The sequence below is a fragment of the Macrobrachium nipponense genome, chromosome 26 (assembly GCF_015104395.2).
Source record: "Macrobrachium nipponense isolate FS-2020 chromosome 26, ASM1510439v2, whole genome shotgun sequence".
Lineage (NCBI taxonomy): Eukaryota > Metazoa > Arthropoda > Malacostraca > Decapoda > Palaemonidae > Macrobrachium > Macrobrachium nipponense.
In genome coordinates, this window is record NC_087215.1 from 32369102 (window position 1) to 32387608 (window position 18507).

At 37.1% G+C, this 18507-nt stretch overlaps 1 protein-coding gene across 1 annotated transcript in view; it reads right to left on the reverse strand.

Moving 5' to 3' along the window:
• The window catches only part of LOC135199619 (uncharacterized), a 66867-nt gene that overhangs the window by 23984 nt on the left and 24376 nt on the right, over window positions 1-18507 (reverse strand). Inside the window, exons 5-6 of the mRNA XM_064227776.1 lie at window positions 17438-17581; window positions 11940-12030 (exon numbers count right to left, since the gene is read on the reverse strand). Of these exons, the coding sequence (XP_064083846.1) occupies window positions 11940-12030; window positions 17438-17581 (235 nt within the window). The remainder of the gene's footprint in view (window positions 1-11939; window positions 12031-17437; window positions 17582-18507) is intronic.

Sequence of the window (18507 nt, forward strand, 5' to 3'; positions counted from 1 at the left end):
TGTGCGTGCAAACTTGTATATATATTCATACATGTATATGTATACATGTATACATGTATACATGATCTATAAGTGAGTGTTTGTCTGTGTACGCATGTGTGTGGTGTCTCTGTGATAGGGCGGCTACTAGGAAATCTAAGCTTGATAATGTATGCTATTGCCAGTGTCTGGTAGAACATTTGATTTTGCGAGCTTGCAAGGTATACCTACTAGAACCGCATAAGGCTTAAGTATACTTTAGCAAAATACATAAATCGTTGGAATCACAATAACATGAATAGTCTTACTAAGACCTTAATAAAACTGGTAAAACTAATAAACGATACAAAACTGGGAATGCAAATGGAACCTAAGATTAAAATTGCTAATAAAACTTAAGGAGAAAAAAAATAAAACATAGAAAGAAGGGATAATACAAACCAAAACTAGTAAATACAACGTAAAACGGCTGTTGACCTGTTGCGTACCTTCTGAGATGTATAATTGCTAGTTGTATACTGGAAAAGTTGTTCAGTTGCGATTTAATATTCTACATCTTACGCTCTGTGTTATAAGGTCCAGTCTGTTACAGCAAATGGACGATAGTTAAAAAAAACAGGCTAGTATTGAACGGTTGTTCTAGTGCTAAAGTGTGTTCTCTTATGGCCGAAAAGGATGGTTTTGAAAAAGAATACTGTGTTCCTGAGCGAACGAGTACTGGATCCCACGTATCGTGGACCACAAGTTCACAACCATTAACCAAATGAACGTCGTAGGAAGAGGCGAGTCTCCCAATAGGGATCTAACAGTAAAAGAGTCGGTTAGCAAAATCGAATCTGTATCTATAAATTGAGGCAAACTGAGCTGAAGTGTTTCTTGTGATTTTTTTCGTACTATATAACACTACCTACTATGATCAAGGTAAGGGAAGTTACCGTACTTTACATCCTTTGAAGTTGTATTAGCTTTTTTAAATCATAGTTTCTATTTGCTTTCCCACTTTTGTATCATTTATTTATTTATTCTTTTTTTTACCATTTTTGTTTTTAAGGTTTTAAGAAGACTAAATACTGTATTCTACTTTTCACGATTTTATATTTTGCCATTTAAAATGTTATGTCTGGCTTTGGCAATATTATTCATTATCAAGCGATATACATACATACATACATATATATATATATATATATATATATATATATATATATATACGTATATATATATATATATATATATATATATATATATATATATATATATATATATATATATATATATATATATATATGTGTGTGTGTGTGTGTGTGTGTGTGTGTAAATGTGTATACCTATATATATATATATATATATATATATATATATATATATATATATGTGTGTGTGTGTGTAAATGTGAATACCTATACACGTATATATATATATATATATATATATATATATATATATATATATCATAAGCGAACTTCCACAGGAAAAATGATAGTCAGAAATCCAAGCGCTTTCGTCTTTACTCAGACATTGTCTAGGAATTAATGAGGTACAATTGGAGAGAAAGGTCTCAGGTACAACACAAGATCAAGAATACCAGATGGTTAATTGTCAAAAGGGTAAAAATTAAAAGAGATAATCCAGGATTATCGGATATCACATGATCACAAACCTAAACAGATTGACCCCAACCGAAATTACAAAGTCTTTACAGTCCAAAACATGTAAAAACTGAATATATTAATTTTGTTGCTTATATTTATCTACAACTTTTTTCATTATGAAAGCATCAAGTTTAAATAAACCAAGACTTAAATTTAGAACATTTCTATTATTTGACTTGATGAAACAAGATTCAATGATATTCTTTTTAACTGTGTCATTACATGGGATTAAGGCTCTTGCTTGACTCCAGTTAATAGGATGGTCTAAATCTCTCATATGTACGAATAATGCATTCGATATTTGCCCAGTTCTCACAGAATACTGATGCTGTTTGAGACGTTGTGAAAGAGATTTACCGGTTTGTCCGTAATAGACTTTATCACACTTTTTGCAAGGAATTTCATATATGCAGCCTGGAAGATCTTTAGGAGAATTTTTGATTATTAAACTCTTGACATTAATATTACTGAAAACAACATTTATGTTAAAAAGCTTTAAAATTCTAGGAATATCTAAAAACTTTTCATTATAGGGTAATTTTAGAATGTTATTCTTACTAAATTCAAGTTTGTCATTAGTTGAATAAAATGTTTTTCTAGCTCTTTTCCATGCCACTTCAACAAAAGTCCTTGGTTATTTAAGTTTCATTGCAATATCATAGTTTTAATTTCAGCGTCAATAAACTGCGGGCTACAGACACGTAAAGCCCTTAGAAACATCTAAGAAAAAACAGAGAATTTAACATTTTGATGGTGATTGGAGTAGTAATGAACAAAAGAGGCAATGTTAGTTGATTTTCGAAAGACTGAAAAGGTGAAATTTCTATCATTTCTATGGACAGTTACATCAAGAAAATTCAAATTACAATTTCTTTCTTCCTCTACGGTAAATTTTATAGAAGGGACTAAATTATTGAGATTATTAAGGAATTCCTGGAGATTTTCGTGAACTGGCCAAATACAGAAAATATCATCCACATATCTAAACCAAATAACTTTTTGGGGCAAAATTCTTGGTTAGGGTCAATCTGTTTAGGTTTGTGACCGTGTGATATCCGATAATCCTGGATTATCTCTCTTAATTTTTACCCTTTTGACAAGTAACCATCTGGTATTCTTGATCTTGTGTTGTACCTGAGACCTTTCTCTCCAATTGTACCTCATTAACTCCTTGACAATGTCTGAGTAAAGACGAAAGCGCCTGGATTTCTGACTATCATTTTCCTGTGGAATTCGCTTATTTATGAAGTCACGTGCATCTACTGTGATTTTTTAAGCATATATATATATATATATATATATATATATATATATATATATATATATATATTATATCTATATATTATATATATATTATATATATATGTGTGTGTGTGTGTGTGTGTTATCCCGTACTACTCAGCATATCGTGTGTGTGATCACACTTTTTTTCTTTTTTTTTACGGTTAAATTTTCTTGTTTCATGTTTTCACAAATTGTGTTACCCCAAAATATTTCATAGACAATTGCCTCTCTAGAGGTAGGAAGGAGGATGCATTATCACCCAAGGGAAAAACCTGAGGAACCGTTATTTTAGAAATCAATTTCACCTCTTTTCAACAATGAGTTTAAAGATATTTCACAAAAATTTATTATAGAAAAACACCGGTAGCCTACTACCCTGTAAAATTATCCGATGATGTTGGTGCTTAATGCTGTTGGTCGTATGAATTGTTATTCAAGCTATAAAGGTAAAAGTGGTCGTTCGTTTGGTAAATGTTTAAATGAACATTTCAGCACGTAAATTGGGGAATAATTGTAGCTCTATAGTTCCACGCGCCTGGGAGAGGGATCATAGAATAGATTAAAAAACTAGCAAGATCACGTATAAATGCTTTGTTTGTTTGTTTTTATTGCGTTTTTACGTTGCATGCGTTAAAAATACCTTTGATGGAAACTTGTGCATTGTTGAAAATAATATTATAAGTGAAGAAATTTGTAAATGTGCGGGTATTCGTAATTTTAGAAATGCATCTAGTTAGTTAAATTCTTTTCAAAATCACCTTGTTGGCTCTTTAGCGGAAGAGTCCAGGTTTCTTCCACCGAGAAGGTGTCATAGAGTTTCGCTTACTCGGGGAGTAAGCCTACAAACTATGTTGTTGTTGTTGTTCTTGCTGCCGTTGTTCTCGTTGGGGGGGGTTAGGGAAGCCCCTCTGGAAAAGCCTTAAAAGGTGTTTTTCTTACAGCTAAAGATACAGGAATTAGAAGAGTATAGTTATGATTTATTCGTTAGAATGAAAATGTAAAAAATAAATGTGCATGTTAAAATATAGTATATTTATTTAGTTTTTTTGGTGAAACTACGCACTATTTGGCTGTAGATTTTAGCACACACTGAGTAAGCTGCAGGTCGGATCACGCCTTGTTAGAATTGACAAGGGCCCAACAACGTTATTAACTCCGGCGCTTGGCTATGTGCCAAAAATTTTATAATCTAATCTAATCTAACAACGTTGTATTTAACTAGGTTTTTAACTTTCTGTAATGATTGTTTTGGGTGTGTGATTTCCTGCTTAACTTTGTTTTCGAAGTTTTCTATTATACTCCATTTTAGTGATCAAGTCCACAGCAGTTGGACGAAAGCTAAAAGCTTTGTACTCCGTAGGGGGGTAGTGCTGTCAGTGAACCTCATGCGGTGCACTGTAGGCATTACCTAAGGTTCTCGGCAGCGTGCCTTCGGCCCCTAGCTGCAACCACTTTCGTTGCTTTTACTGTACCTCCTTTCATATTCTCTTTCTTCCATCTTACTTTCCACCGTCTCCTAACACTTGATTCATAGCACAACTGCGAGGTTTACCTCCTGTTACACCTTTCAAACCTTTTACTGTCAATTTCCATTTCAGCGCTGAATTACCTCATAGGTCCCAGTGCTTGGCCTTTACCCTAAATTTTATATTTAGCTTCACTTAGAAGCTTTGTAAATATATTTTTAATACACTATTATTTGTAACAGGAATTTGATCGTGGATCTATAATCTATATATATATATATATATATATATATATATATATATATATATATACTATATATATATATATATATATATATATATATATATATATATATATATATATATATATTAAGGCCTAGGGTTATAATTAATGATATATTGCCAATATGTTCGTTGTGACCTTTTTGGAATGTGGAGAACAGAGCCGAAGCAACGACCTGAGAAAAGCTGACAAATGGTTTCTGGGGTGGCGTGATATGAAACTGCATAGTTAGACGAGTCAATGTTCACGAGTTCATGGGCTCTTTTCAAAGTGCCTTTGGGAAACTGGTTGTAGCCAGTAATATGAGGCGTTAACAAAGTGTGCGTTCGTATGTGCGTGTGCGCCTCTTCCTTTTATAATGTATCATAACCCAAGTCTACGGAGGACTTGGATAGAGAAGTTTGTCAGAGAAAGGCAAGATGCGGGGGGAGCTCTGCAAAAGTTTATTTATATTTAGTGAGTGAAATATTCCGGCTGCATGGGTGAGTCTTGAACTATTTTAGCCAAAGGGGTGGCTTGTTGTCTGTTTGACATCTATAAGAATATCTAATCTTTGACTTTGTTGTTAAACTTATGTGTACTTACGAGTGTTTCTCGTGTCTTTGAAACAGACGATTCTGGCGAGGACCTATGGGTTCTGGCAAGGGGGGACCTAGAGGGTCCCGATGGGAGAATAGACAATTGGTGTGACTAATTACTTTTTAGACATTTTAATGTTGGGGTTTTAACTGAATTAAGTTAGTCAGTAAGACTTGGATCATTATCTTTTGTTGTTAAATAAATGTGTTTTTGTAATGCATCTCTCTCATTTGATTACCTGTTAGAATGGAGAGAAAGAGGTGGAGAGAGAGAGAGAGAGAGGTATCGCTTAGAGAGAGAAAGAGAAAGAAAAGTTGCGAGCCGTTGGTCGCTTGGAGAGAGAGAGAGAGATTATGTGTTGGTTTGCCTGACGCTCGAGTTACACGTTTACCAAATAAATAACGAGATTAATATCCCGTTAACAGATGTGGTGGCTTTTGAGTGTTACAGATGTGGTGGCAGCGGGTAAAAAGCGGTGTAAAAGGTTTTTTAATGCCTAGGTACGCTAATGAAGAGATAGGTGACCAGTTAAATATAGAGGTGATTGTGGAAAATTATTAAATTGTTAGATTTTAGTTGCTAAGTGAAAGGGTTAGAGAAAATGTCCATCTGTGGGATGTGTGCTGAGGCAAGAAATTGTATTAGTCATCAAATTTGCCCGTACCAAGACCCTCCAAGGCGTGAGTGACTCAGTCTGGCTTGTGTGTGAAAGATATCGAGTGCGTTGTGCCGACGAGATTCGCGTGTTTTACGCAGATTCCGAGGTGGTTTTCTCTTATTTTGAACATGTAAGTGTTACTGTGTATTTTTTTTTTAATCCTGGGGCCTTTTTTGAGATTATTCAGTGTAATGAGACTGGTTTAAGATGTCAAATTCTTTTTTCCCCATAGTAGCAGAAAGTGAAGTGTTTTCTTTATTGGCGAGTGTTTAGAATAGACGCATTTGTCTTTATTTAACATATAAGGGTGTATAAAGATGTTTTTCATGCATGCAAACTGTGCTTGGATAGCATATTTCGCTTGGATACAAAGTGGCCACTCAATTTTACGGGCTCAGCACATTTCTGCTAACGAACGTAGAAGGACATTGCAAGGGGAGTATTGCCTGCCTAAGGAGGTATTGCAAGGGGAGGGTACTGGTGTATACCTTGGGGGATCCTCAGACACTGTTCATGGGGGGTGTTCTAACGGAAGGGTGAAACTTTTTTTTCTCAGTGGGGGTGAACTACTATTTTTTTTTCTCTCCTTGTCAGGGTGTTGGAAGACGAGTCTGGCCTTGACAATGAATGCCAGGACATCAGCTGATTGATTAGTTGATGAAGTGAAATGCCCGTAGGGTTTTTTTTAGAAAAGAGATTTTCTTTCTCTTGGATGAAGAGAAAAGGAAATAAAAAGATATTTTCTTTCTCGTGAATGAAGAGAAAAGTAAATGACATGCATGGGATGTGGTGTATGTTTTCCTTATTCTTTGGAAGACACAAATATAATGGGGACACAGATTATTATTATTTTTTTTATTGTGTTGGAGGGATTACTTTAAAATGCCGATGATTGGTGTTGCATCTTTGTTGATTTTGGGTGTGGCATTGGTGGTGCATCATGGGGTTTGGCAATACTGGTGTATGCTATTTGAATTACACCCTTACTTGAGATCTTTGCAAGAGAATTATTACTATGGAGAATTATTATTATTAATAATTAGTATTATTTTATGAGATATTTTATGGGAGGGTTACTTAAGTATAATTATCATTACTTGGGACTTGTTTTACGAGAGATTTGAGATATTTCATGGGAGATTTTTTTTATAATTATTACAGATAATTATTCGTGGAGAATTATTACAATGAATTTTGGGAGAAATCTTGTGTTAATTGTTTGTTGAGTTTTTATGACTTTGGAGAATATTTCAGTCATTCATGAGTGATGAGTTTTGCTGAATCTTGGTGAATTTTGTGCTGAATTTTCCGGGTGAATGGACAAGCATTAACATTGGTGATGTTTTTTTATACTAATACTGGTGATTTTGATGATAGCAATTTTTTGGTGGTTTTGCTGATAATGATATTTCTGATACTGATTTTTTTTTTTTTTACTAATACGTGGGTGCTGTAATGCTATCAAGGGTGGTGAGATCTTTTTTTAATTTGGTAGGAACTAACAACACATTATTTTTTTTTTATTTTTTTTATGAGTTCAGCAGATAATTGCTTGACATACGTGAGTCACGGGAGATAGTTAACAATACCGTTGATTTTTCTTTTCTCCTTTTTTGGAAGTTAGCCATCGCTGACAAAAGTTTTTTATATCATGGGTGAATTTGAATTTATTTTTTCTCTCCAGTTTGTGTGAATATTTTTTTAGTGTCTCAGTTCGTGACTTAGAGTCATTATTCGGGATCGTGTTTGTGTTTTCAGCTATTTGATGCTGTATAGAAATATATGGGAGAATTCTTGCATGGTTTTGAATGCATACATAATGGCACTGCATTTTTTTCTGGATATTTGTGTTCCAGAAATTGTGAGTTTTCTTGCACAATACCTTTGTTATATTTGTGACAACTTTGTGAGAGATAGGAAACTTGGTTAAGTTTTCTAGTGGCCTATGTCGTAGTGCATATGGAGAAGTCTTGGCTAAGACACTTTGAATTTGGAGTTTTATTATAATGAGTTGTGGCACATTGGTGATTTTTTCTAGAATTTCTAGACAGTTTTTATTTGCCGAGTTTTTGCCCTTTTTCAGCAATTATGCTAAGGAGAGAGTTTATAGTTTTTTACTATAACATTGAGTTATTCTCTGGAGAATTGAGATATATTATTTTGGAGATATAATTGGAGATATATTATTTTGGAGTTATAATTTGAGATATAATATATTGGAGATATATTTTTGGCCATTTTGATATTTGCCAATGGTGGTATGAGCTATGTTTGGTTCAATTATTTTGCACCCATCTTTGTTGCAAATGGAGACATATTTTTGGAGATATATGGGACAATATTTGTGAGTGTGTGAGCTAAATGCTTTGAGTGCACATTTTTTTGGAGATAGGATTTCATTTTTTTTATATTCCTTTTTGGAGATATATTTTTTGGAGCCTTGTTTTATTCCACATGGAGTATTGGGGAAATAGAGGTAAGTATTTTTTATTTGCCGAAATAGAGGTGACTATTCTTTATTCCTGGAGTGGTGTTTTTTTTATTAACATGTGGCTATGGGGGGTTGGTTATTAACCAAATGGAGGAAATATTTTTATAACCGGAGTGGTGTTATTATTAATATGGTGTCTCATATTAATATATGGAGATGGAATTAATCTTTGGCGGGTGACCCTTTTTGTGGTTATGGGAGTTTTGTTTTTTCGAGCAAAGAGAAGATTTCTGTGGTTCTTTCTTTTTGGTTTCGTGACTATTTGGAGGCGAGTGACATTACTGCATTACGAGTCCTATGGAGATGGGTGCATTTTTTATGTTCACAAGTGTATTATTTTTGGAGGCATATAATTGGGCAGTGTCATGTTGAGAGTTAAGTCTTCGAGACAAATTTTTGAACACATTAGTCATATCCTGGAGTTGATTTTGTGAAATGTGCTTACTTCGTGTCAGTTAGACCTTTTTCTATAGAATCATGAGTTTCCAAACTTGTGTGTCTGACTAGACATTTTTTATGCTGCACTCGAGCATACGCGTCCGCAGGTGGATTTTTCTGCTGACAAGCGCTGCGTTGGGTCCGCTGTGTGCTGACTCTTTTCCTTTAGTGGTGATTGCTCAGAGTTTTTGCAATGTCTGGAAATGTTGACAATAGCATTTCACAAAAGCGCATGTGTGAGTGTTTGCTTTCTGGCCATGTCCAGTCGATGAAAAGTTGCAATGGCAAATTCTGTAGCTATTCATGAGGCATTTCTTGGGGAAAAACGCAGGGATTATGTATATTATGCATATATTATGTGTTTTGAATTGGGGGAAATTTACTTGTCATTATCTTTTTTTTTATTTTTTTCTTCCTTTTCCTATGAGAGATGTGATTGGGGTTGAGTTTTAAATAGCATTTCTTTTTGGACGGGAGATGTAATTTATCGGGAGATGGAATTTTTCAGGGGTTGTTGTTTACGTAAATGGGAGTTTGACATTAAGTCTCATTGTAATTAATTATATGAGCAGTAAAGGGGTTTTTGCTGTTAAACATTGGAGATTTTTACTGATTTTGTGAGTTGCTGTATTATCAGAGCTTGAGAGAACATTTTTTGGGTCTGGGTGTGTTACGTGATTTTTTTTTTCCTTAGGCTCATTACGATTTTTTCTTTTGTTTTTACTTATGATAACATTCGAGTTTGAAATGTGAGTGCAGAAGTCCGTGGAGTTGCTGTGAGTTTTGGATTGTGTGTGCTGATGTGTGAGTTTGGAGAATTGAGTTAGAGACCTTGATGTTTTTTTTCCTTTGCGAGTTATGATAATGACTTATGATTTAGTAGTCATATTAAATGTTGTTAGTTGGGAGACTTTCAGTTAGTATTTCTGACTTTTTGAGATCATTGTTTGATAGAAGTAGTATGTCTGGGGTTAATTTTCTTGGATTGACCGATGACTTGACTGACATATTAACACACCATAAAAGTCGTTCCCCAACGCTAGCAAGACGTCCACCAGCCGTGAAGAGAGTGTTGCTGTTGTTTTGTCCATGGTGATTATGAGAGTCTACAAGTTCTACAGCGCTTTTGGGGATCTGCAGAAGCCGTCAGAAGCCTTCTACGATGAGGGAGGCATTCCGTCTTCCTACAGCCTGCTACAGTTTAAGCAGCTAGTCGCAGACAAACAAAGAGGGATATTCAAGAATCCAAAATGAGAGAAAATTCTAGTGTTATTTGGAGATAAAAGCATGACAGACTTTATTTTATAATGCCAGAGAAGTGCAGTTATTATTTATATTTTATTTTAAGCCGGCCAATGTTTTATATGTTATGTAAGCTATTTTGTTTGCCCATTTTGCTAGGCGGAAGCTAGCATTTGTGCAAGGCCGAGCTATATAAGGCCTAGGGTTATAATTAATGATATATTGCCAATATGTTCGTTGTGACCTTTTTGGAATGTGGAGAACAGAGCCGAAGCAACGACCTGAGAAAAGCTGACAAATGGTTTCTGGGGTGGCGTGATATGAAACTGCATTGTTAGATGAGTCAATGTTCACGAGTTCATGGGCTCTTTTCAAAGTGCCTTTGGGAAACTGGTTGTAGCCAGTAATATGAGGCGTTAACGAAGTGTGCGTTCGTATGTGCGTGTGCGCCTCTTCCTTTTATAATGTATCATAACCCAAGTCTACGGAGGACTTGGATAGAGACGTCTGTCAGAGAAAGGCAAGATCCCGGGGGAGCTCTGCGAAAGTTTATTCATATTTAGTGAGTGAAATATTCCGGCTGCATGGGTGAGTCTTGAACTGTTTTAGTCAAAGGGGTGGCTTCTTGTCTGTTTGACATTTATAAGAATATCTAATCTTTGACTTTGTTGTTAAACTTATGTGTACTTACGAGTGTTTCTCGTGTCTTTGAAACAGACGATTCTGGCGAGGACCTATGGGTTCTGGCAAGGGGGGAACCTAGAGGGTCCCGATGGGAGAATAGACAATTGGTGTGACTAATTACTTTTTAGACATTTTAATGTTGGGGTTTTAACTGAATTAAGTTAGTCAGTAAGACTTGGATCATTATCTTTTGTTGTTAAATAAATGTATTTTTGTAATGCATCTCTCTCATTTGATTACCTGTTAGAATGAAGAGAAAGAGGTGGAGAGAGAGAGAGAGAGAGAGACGAGACGGGAGAGGAGATGGGAGAACGAGAACGAGAGAACGAGAGAGAGAGAGAGAGATGAGGTATCACTTAGAGAGAGAGAGAGAAAGAAAAGTCGCGAGCCATTGGTCGCTTGGAGAGAGAGAGAGAGATTGTGTTGGTTTGCCTGACGCTCGAGTTACACGTTTACCAAATAAATAACGAGATTAATATCCCGTTAACAGATGTGGTGGCTTTTGAGTGTTACATATATATATATTAAATTCTATATAATAATTATTATAATATATATTACATAATTATTATTATATGATATATATATATATATATATATAGATATATAATATATAATATATATTAATATATTATAATATATATTATATAAGATATAAACATAGATATATATATATATATATATTTTTTTTTTTTTTTTTTTTTTTTTGTGTGTGAGTTTACATAATATATATCTTATATATATAATATATATATAATATATATGTATATATATAATATATTTATATATATATTTTTTTTTTTTTTTTTTTTTTTTTGTGAAATGTGGCCACTTCTAACAAAACTCCATGCAATTTCGAGGACGTAATGAAACAATACAAATATCTTACCACAACTGCGCCCTCCTCATTTGAGCAGCAGACAGCCATTTCTTCTGTAGAGCAATATCACAAAATACATGAATTTGTTCAGTAAAGTTTCACAGTTAGAAAACAATGATCAAACACGCAAATTTCATCTGCCGGAGCTGTCGAGTATCTTTGTAAACTAGCCAAGGATCCTGAAGCCAAATCACAACTTGGAGACGAATTCACTCTTCTTCTATTCATCATTGCCTTAGTCACTTGAGCAGGGAAAGGGATCACGGGCGCTCAGTAACTGAAGTCTTATTATTCCCGCCTAACCGCCTTCAGAATGACGTCTTTGGCAGGAATGTGAGTTACCGTCGGCATTTCGAAGGTCAGGGGAATTGGCGTTTGTTCACATGTCTCCAACCTAAGGAAAAACGAACGATGAAAAAGTGAAAATTAGTGACCACTAAGACAGCATACTTTGCTGACAACGAAATTTCTTGGTGACAGTGAAGAGAATCTGTAGGGGTTGAAGAAAAGCAGCTAGAGTGGCCATGATATGGTTTGAAAACGTTCCAGGAATGGAAAATAAGGTGTGTTTATTTGGAAGTTTTATGAAGTTACTCTGGTTTTCATTTTTACTATTTTACTCTGTTGGGTTGGGCCTATTCTAATATGGTACGAGCTGACGTCGAAAGCACCTGGTATATTGCACTAATGTCTCGAATAAAAGTTTTTCAAAACATCATACAACGTCAAAAACATTTGTTCCTCCAATTTATAATATTACCTTAAAGCAGAGATTTTTCTAACCTAAAACTGAATAGATGTTCCTGGCTTCGGACTTCCTGCCCAGCGATAATGTTGTGGCGGGATCACAAGCCAGAAAAAAACAAGTGCAAAATCCCCCCCACATTAACCTAAACGATCCACCTGCCAAAATCCACCCTCAGTCACACTTTCTTCTTTACACAACAAATACACGCAGGACAATTGACAAAAAAAAAAAAAAAAAAAACACAAAACACACGTACTTACCAACACTCCAGATACTCCGGGCTATCCTGTGCTGTCCCACTGGTTGAGGTCACAGAAATACCAACAACAACACAAAAAATCACATATAACAACAAAACACAACAAAAGACCACTGCACAAACAACACAACAGCACAGGCATAACAACTCTAAGCAAAGAAAAATACTAACTTAACAGCAACTATACAACAACAAAACAAAACACAAAACTCAACCAATTTCCAATGCCTTCAAATAACTGTCCGACACTACTAACATCACCAGTTCTGACTAAAGACTGACTTAAGATGACCAAAAACTCTCACTCAAAACACAGACCTCTAACAGCAAACAGCCCAGAACCTATCGACAACCAATTCAGTCATTAACCATCCATACAGCAATTACACTCTCTCTCTCTCTCTCTCTCTCTCACACACACACACACACACACAGACGTTGTCAAATGGAACTTCATAACTCCTCCATATTTCCTCCCCTGTTACATTTGACAACGTCTCCTTTCACTCACAACACCCACACTAAATAACCTTCCGCAACACCCACGGATGCTCAGATGCAGGTCCCCTGGATCTTGTTTGAAGGCCCTCATACACACTCTCAGTTACACCGCCATCAACTTCTCCCAGATCACTTCCAGTCAGACAACCATTACTATCTCCCTCACTACCATCACCCCAAATCCCATTCACTATCTCATCTACCCCTTCTAACTCTTGTCCGAACATCTCTCGTAACTCTGCCACCAAATCACTTACCTCATTTACACTCCTGCCAAACTCCCGAAGAGACTCATTCATACTGCCAGCTACATCCTTACTACCCGATTCCCTTCCTGGTGAAACTTCACTAAACCCTAACAATTCAAACCCACACACGCTATATGTATCATTCCTCCCCTCAAAGTCATCTGTATTACACACCTTATCCACCATTTATACCCTAACACTAACCCCTCTATCATGCAGCTCACGTTTCTCCCTTTCATTCCCTTTCCTTACCTTCTTCCGCTTTCTTCCATGCTCAACCAACACTAACTGCCGATCTTCCAGACCCATTTGCTCACTGACACTCGGCTCACATTTATTCACTTTCAACCACTCACTCATCACATTCTCCCTAACATACTGTCGCATACTAGAGGACCCACTCAACTGAATCCCCTTTTCACTTAGTTTCCCGAATTCCCAGCCTGACTCATCCTCTTTCGCCTACACACACTCGCCACATGACCTTCCATTCCACATTCAACACATTTCGCACGCTGTTCTTTACACATCCTAGCATAATGCCCGTTCTTCCCGCAGTTGCCGCAAACTATGTTCATACGGGTACCCAGACATCCACTAGCTATGTGCCCTACCTGTCCACACCTATAACATTTAATATCCCTATCTTTCTTACACTCACTCACCAAATGCCCCGTTTGCCCACACCCGAAGCACGCTCCTAACGCCCACCGACATTCATTCTTCCTGTGTCCAGGCTTACCACATCTATAACACAGCTGCTGCTCTCGCTCACAACTAACTGACCTTACTCTTCCGACACTCGCACTCCTATCTCTTTTTGGGCTAACTACACTCACGTTACTTGCCCTAACGCTCCTATCTACCACTCGCTCTGCCATTCGCCTCGGCCCTTCCAAAACTGCCTCCCTATAGCTTTTAAACTCCGGTACAACCTCAGCTACTTCAGTCCTAACACTAACACTTCTACTCTCTTTCATACACCTATCTAACTCGTAATCCTCTACTATTTCTAAAATGTCATTCCATGTTAACCTTTCATTCGTCCATCGCATTTTCTCCTTACGTTTCAGATTTACAAACTATATACACTCTCTGGTACCGTCTCCAACAACTTTCGCACTAACTCCTTACACTCATTTATCCCTTCGTCCCCAAACTTTTTCCTGGCTAATGTTTCTAACCTACAGACATACATCGACAACGACTCGCCAACATTTATTCTTGCCTCTTCAAAATCTTGCTTTCTCCTATATCTAACGCTACTCTTTATCCTCTTTGCCTGTTCTACAATCCTAGCTTTCACACTCTCATACGGCACATTCCCTACACTCATAATTACCCTATACATATTCAACAAAAATCCCGTCAAAAAGCTAATTAACTCTCTTGCCCAGACTCTCTTGTTATCCCCATACTTTGCCTCACAATACCTCTCATATTCCTTAAAAAAGTCCCCTATGTCCCTACTACCATGTTCCTCGTATTGTGCACATCGGGGTACCTCTCTCATATACACAGCCTTTTCGTACTTCCCGCTCACTCTCACTTTCGCTACTTCCATTCTGACCCATCTTTCCCTCTTCCGAATACAGCGAATCCACTTCCATACTCACGTCCATACCCCTGACTACGCTCTTCTTACCCTTCTTCTTTCTACCTACTTGTTTCCACTCACCGCTATCCAAATCACTCTCAGCCCTTTCCCCAATGTATTCTGACCTATTCTCATCCTGTCCATCACCCTTACTAACCTTCTTTCCCATAGTCGTCTTCTTTTCCTCAGCCACTTTCTTATTCTTGTCCTCAGGTTTAGGCCCCGAGCACACTAGCCACTCTGTGGCACCACAAGTGGCCGCACAAAGTGGCTGGCCAGAGCACACTAGCTTGAAAACAATGGGAACCTATGGGAGAAAATATCCCCGCCACAAAACGCAGCCACTTGTGGCTCTACAAGTCGCCAGTGTGCTTAGGCCCTTATTGTTATCCTGTGTCTTCTCCTTCTTTCCCTTACCTATCACAACCGAATCACCTTCATCACTCGTACTCTCATTCACTCGCTCTTTCACTTTCTTTACCACTCCTGGCCCGTCACAAGACCCAGTAGGCCTACCTCCTACAGCTCCCTCTCCCACGAATCCCTTCATCATTTCCTGCATCATCTCTTGTACTGCATTCATCATTACCCCGAATTTTTCGTCCATTTTCTCAACCATTCTCTCTTCTGCTCCTTTCACCTGTTCTTTCATTTCCACTTTCGCACTCCTTAGCATTCCTCTCATTTCCTCTAACTCGCTCTTCAGCTCCTCACACTCTACCCTCAACCTCTCATTCTCCACTTCCAACCTTCCCTTAGATTCCCTCGCCAACCGTAACTCCTCCTTCAGCCTCTCTATCTCCTTCAACCCTTCCATCCTCACTTATCCACCAATCACACAATTCACTACCCAATTACCCTGCAGCTGCGGCACCAACAGTCCCTGTTCGGGCGCCAAAAAATAATGTGGCGGGATCACAAGCCAGAAAAAAACAAGTGCAAAATCCCCCCCACATTAACCTAAACGATTCACCTGCCAAAATCCAACCTCAGTCACACTTTCTTCTTTACACAACAAATACAGCAGGACAATTGACAAAAGAAAAAAAAAAAACACAAAACACACGTACTTACCAACACTCCAGATACTCCGGGCTATCCTGTGCTGTCCCACTGGTTGAGGTCACAGAAATACCAACAACAACACAAAAAATCACATATAACAACAAAACACAACAAATGACCACTGCACAAACAACACAACAGCACAGGCACACACTCTAAGCAAAAAAAAAAAAACACTAACTTCACGCAACTAACACAACAAAAGACCACTGCACAAACAACACAACAGCACAGGCATAACAACTCTAAGCAAAGAAAAATACTAACTTAACAGCAACTATACAACAACAAAACAAAACACAAAACTCAACCAATTTCCAATGCCTTCAAATAACTGTCCGACACTACTAACATCACCAGTTCTGACTAAAGACTGACTTAAGACTGACCGAAAACTCTTACTCAAAACACAGACCTCTAACAGCAAACAGCCCAGAACCTATCGACAACCAATTCAGTCATTAACCATCCATACAGCAATTACACACTCTCTCTCTCACACACACACACACACACACACAGACGTTGTCAAATGGAACTTCATAACTCCTCCATAATGTATGCCGTATCTCTCCTACAGAGCTTGCTAGTTAAACGTGTGTTCAAATGACGTTTGAAGATCTTAATACTAATCCGAACAATTTTAGTCTAACTATCGTCAAGCATAAGTATTTAGGGGACATTCCCTCAAAACGGAGGTTATTTTTTTCGTTGCCGTTACTCAAATCGATTATCTTGAACCTGCAGTGGAAATTAATATGCGTCCGTAACCCTTCTGTAAAATAATAAAAATAGGCTGAATGACTTTAGATATTAACTTGTAGGATAGTCATTTTTATACTCAGATTTCATTAACGATGTCAGGAGGGGAGATAAGTGTGAATTTCTATCATCAGTAAGGTTGGTCCATACTGCGGTAGGCTGCTCAAATAGGAAACATAAAATCAGTGGCATTCATTTCCTCCTCTTCCCGAAAAACAAAAAGAAGCAAGTGTATGTACTACCATATATATATATATATATATATATATATATATATATATATATATATATATATATATTCCCAAACAAAACTTATATGAATGTGTTAAAATGTTATTTGAATCCAGCAAGAGTAGGCATGCATATAATTACTGACAATTTCTGACCGTCAGGATGCTTTTAGATTTGACAAATACTAATCATATTAACAGCAGTGTCAACTAGTACTATCCTAGTACCATAGGACTAAATTTCCTCGAACAAAGCCAGTATTCATCATGGTAGGCTGTAAAAGAGAATTCAGGCAAAAAAAAGTCACAGCAAAAAGGTTAACTTAAAACTAACCTAACCTATAACTTTACTTAACTCAACCTAATCTAATCATGATAGAAACGGACTCACCGATGTGTCCTAATGAGTCTGGCTATTGCCACCTTCGCCTCGAGTTGGGCAAATCGGACACCAGGACATCCTCTAGGACCAGCACCGAAGGGGATGTAGGACATCGGGTGTCTCGTTTCAGAAGCCTTGACTTTCGGCGAAAATCTGGAAAAGCAATAGTTTGAGGATAGAAGTTTACAAGTTAGACTCTCTCTCTCTCTCTCTCTCTCTCTCTCTCTCTCTCTCTCTCTCTCTCTCTCTCTCTCTCTCTCTCTCTCTCGTTAACCAACCGGCCCTCGTGCGTTTTCTAAATAAGGTGGTTCTTGCATTTTATAATTGTCTCGTAGTGTTTTCTCGTCAGTATCGTATCTCCTGCAGAATATTAGAGTCCTTAGTTCTTTTTAAAATTTGCTTTCTTCTCGTATGATCTTCACTTCAGGCGGTATTTTGTTGAATAGTCTCGGTGCGCAATGATCAAATGCTCTCACCTGACTTACAGTTTCTACTAGGCTCAAATAGCCTATATGCTTCACTTGCATGTCTGATCACAATATTCATTTCAGGTCTAAAGAAGCTTAAGCAGTTTCTCAAGTATGTTGGTTCATCGTATTTTGTGCTTTAAAGACTGTAGGACGTATTTTGTATTCTACTCTTGCTTTTACTGCGAGCCAATGTAGCTCAATTGGTGCTAGAGTTATAATATTGTGAGAACGTAATTTGCACTACTTGAAATGTTCTTAGGTAGTTGGGAAGACCGTAGTATATAACGTTGGGGGACTCAAGCCTCGAAAGTATTTGGTGGCAAATTGCTGTTTTCAGAGTATCTTCGTTTAGGTATTTTCTAATAAATGCAATGTTTCCAATGTGATAGTTACAGGTTTTTACAATTTATTACCAATAAACACTCCCAAGTTCCTCACTGTTGCTACAATATTTATCGTTGACGAACCAATAATTATTCTTTTGAAGCGTTCATATTTTCGTAGTGCACTGTAAGATCCAAATAGCATACACTCAGTTTTGTCTTCATCAAGTTTAAATTTCTTCGCCGACATCCATTTTTTAATATCTTTCATTATTGCCTCAATTTT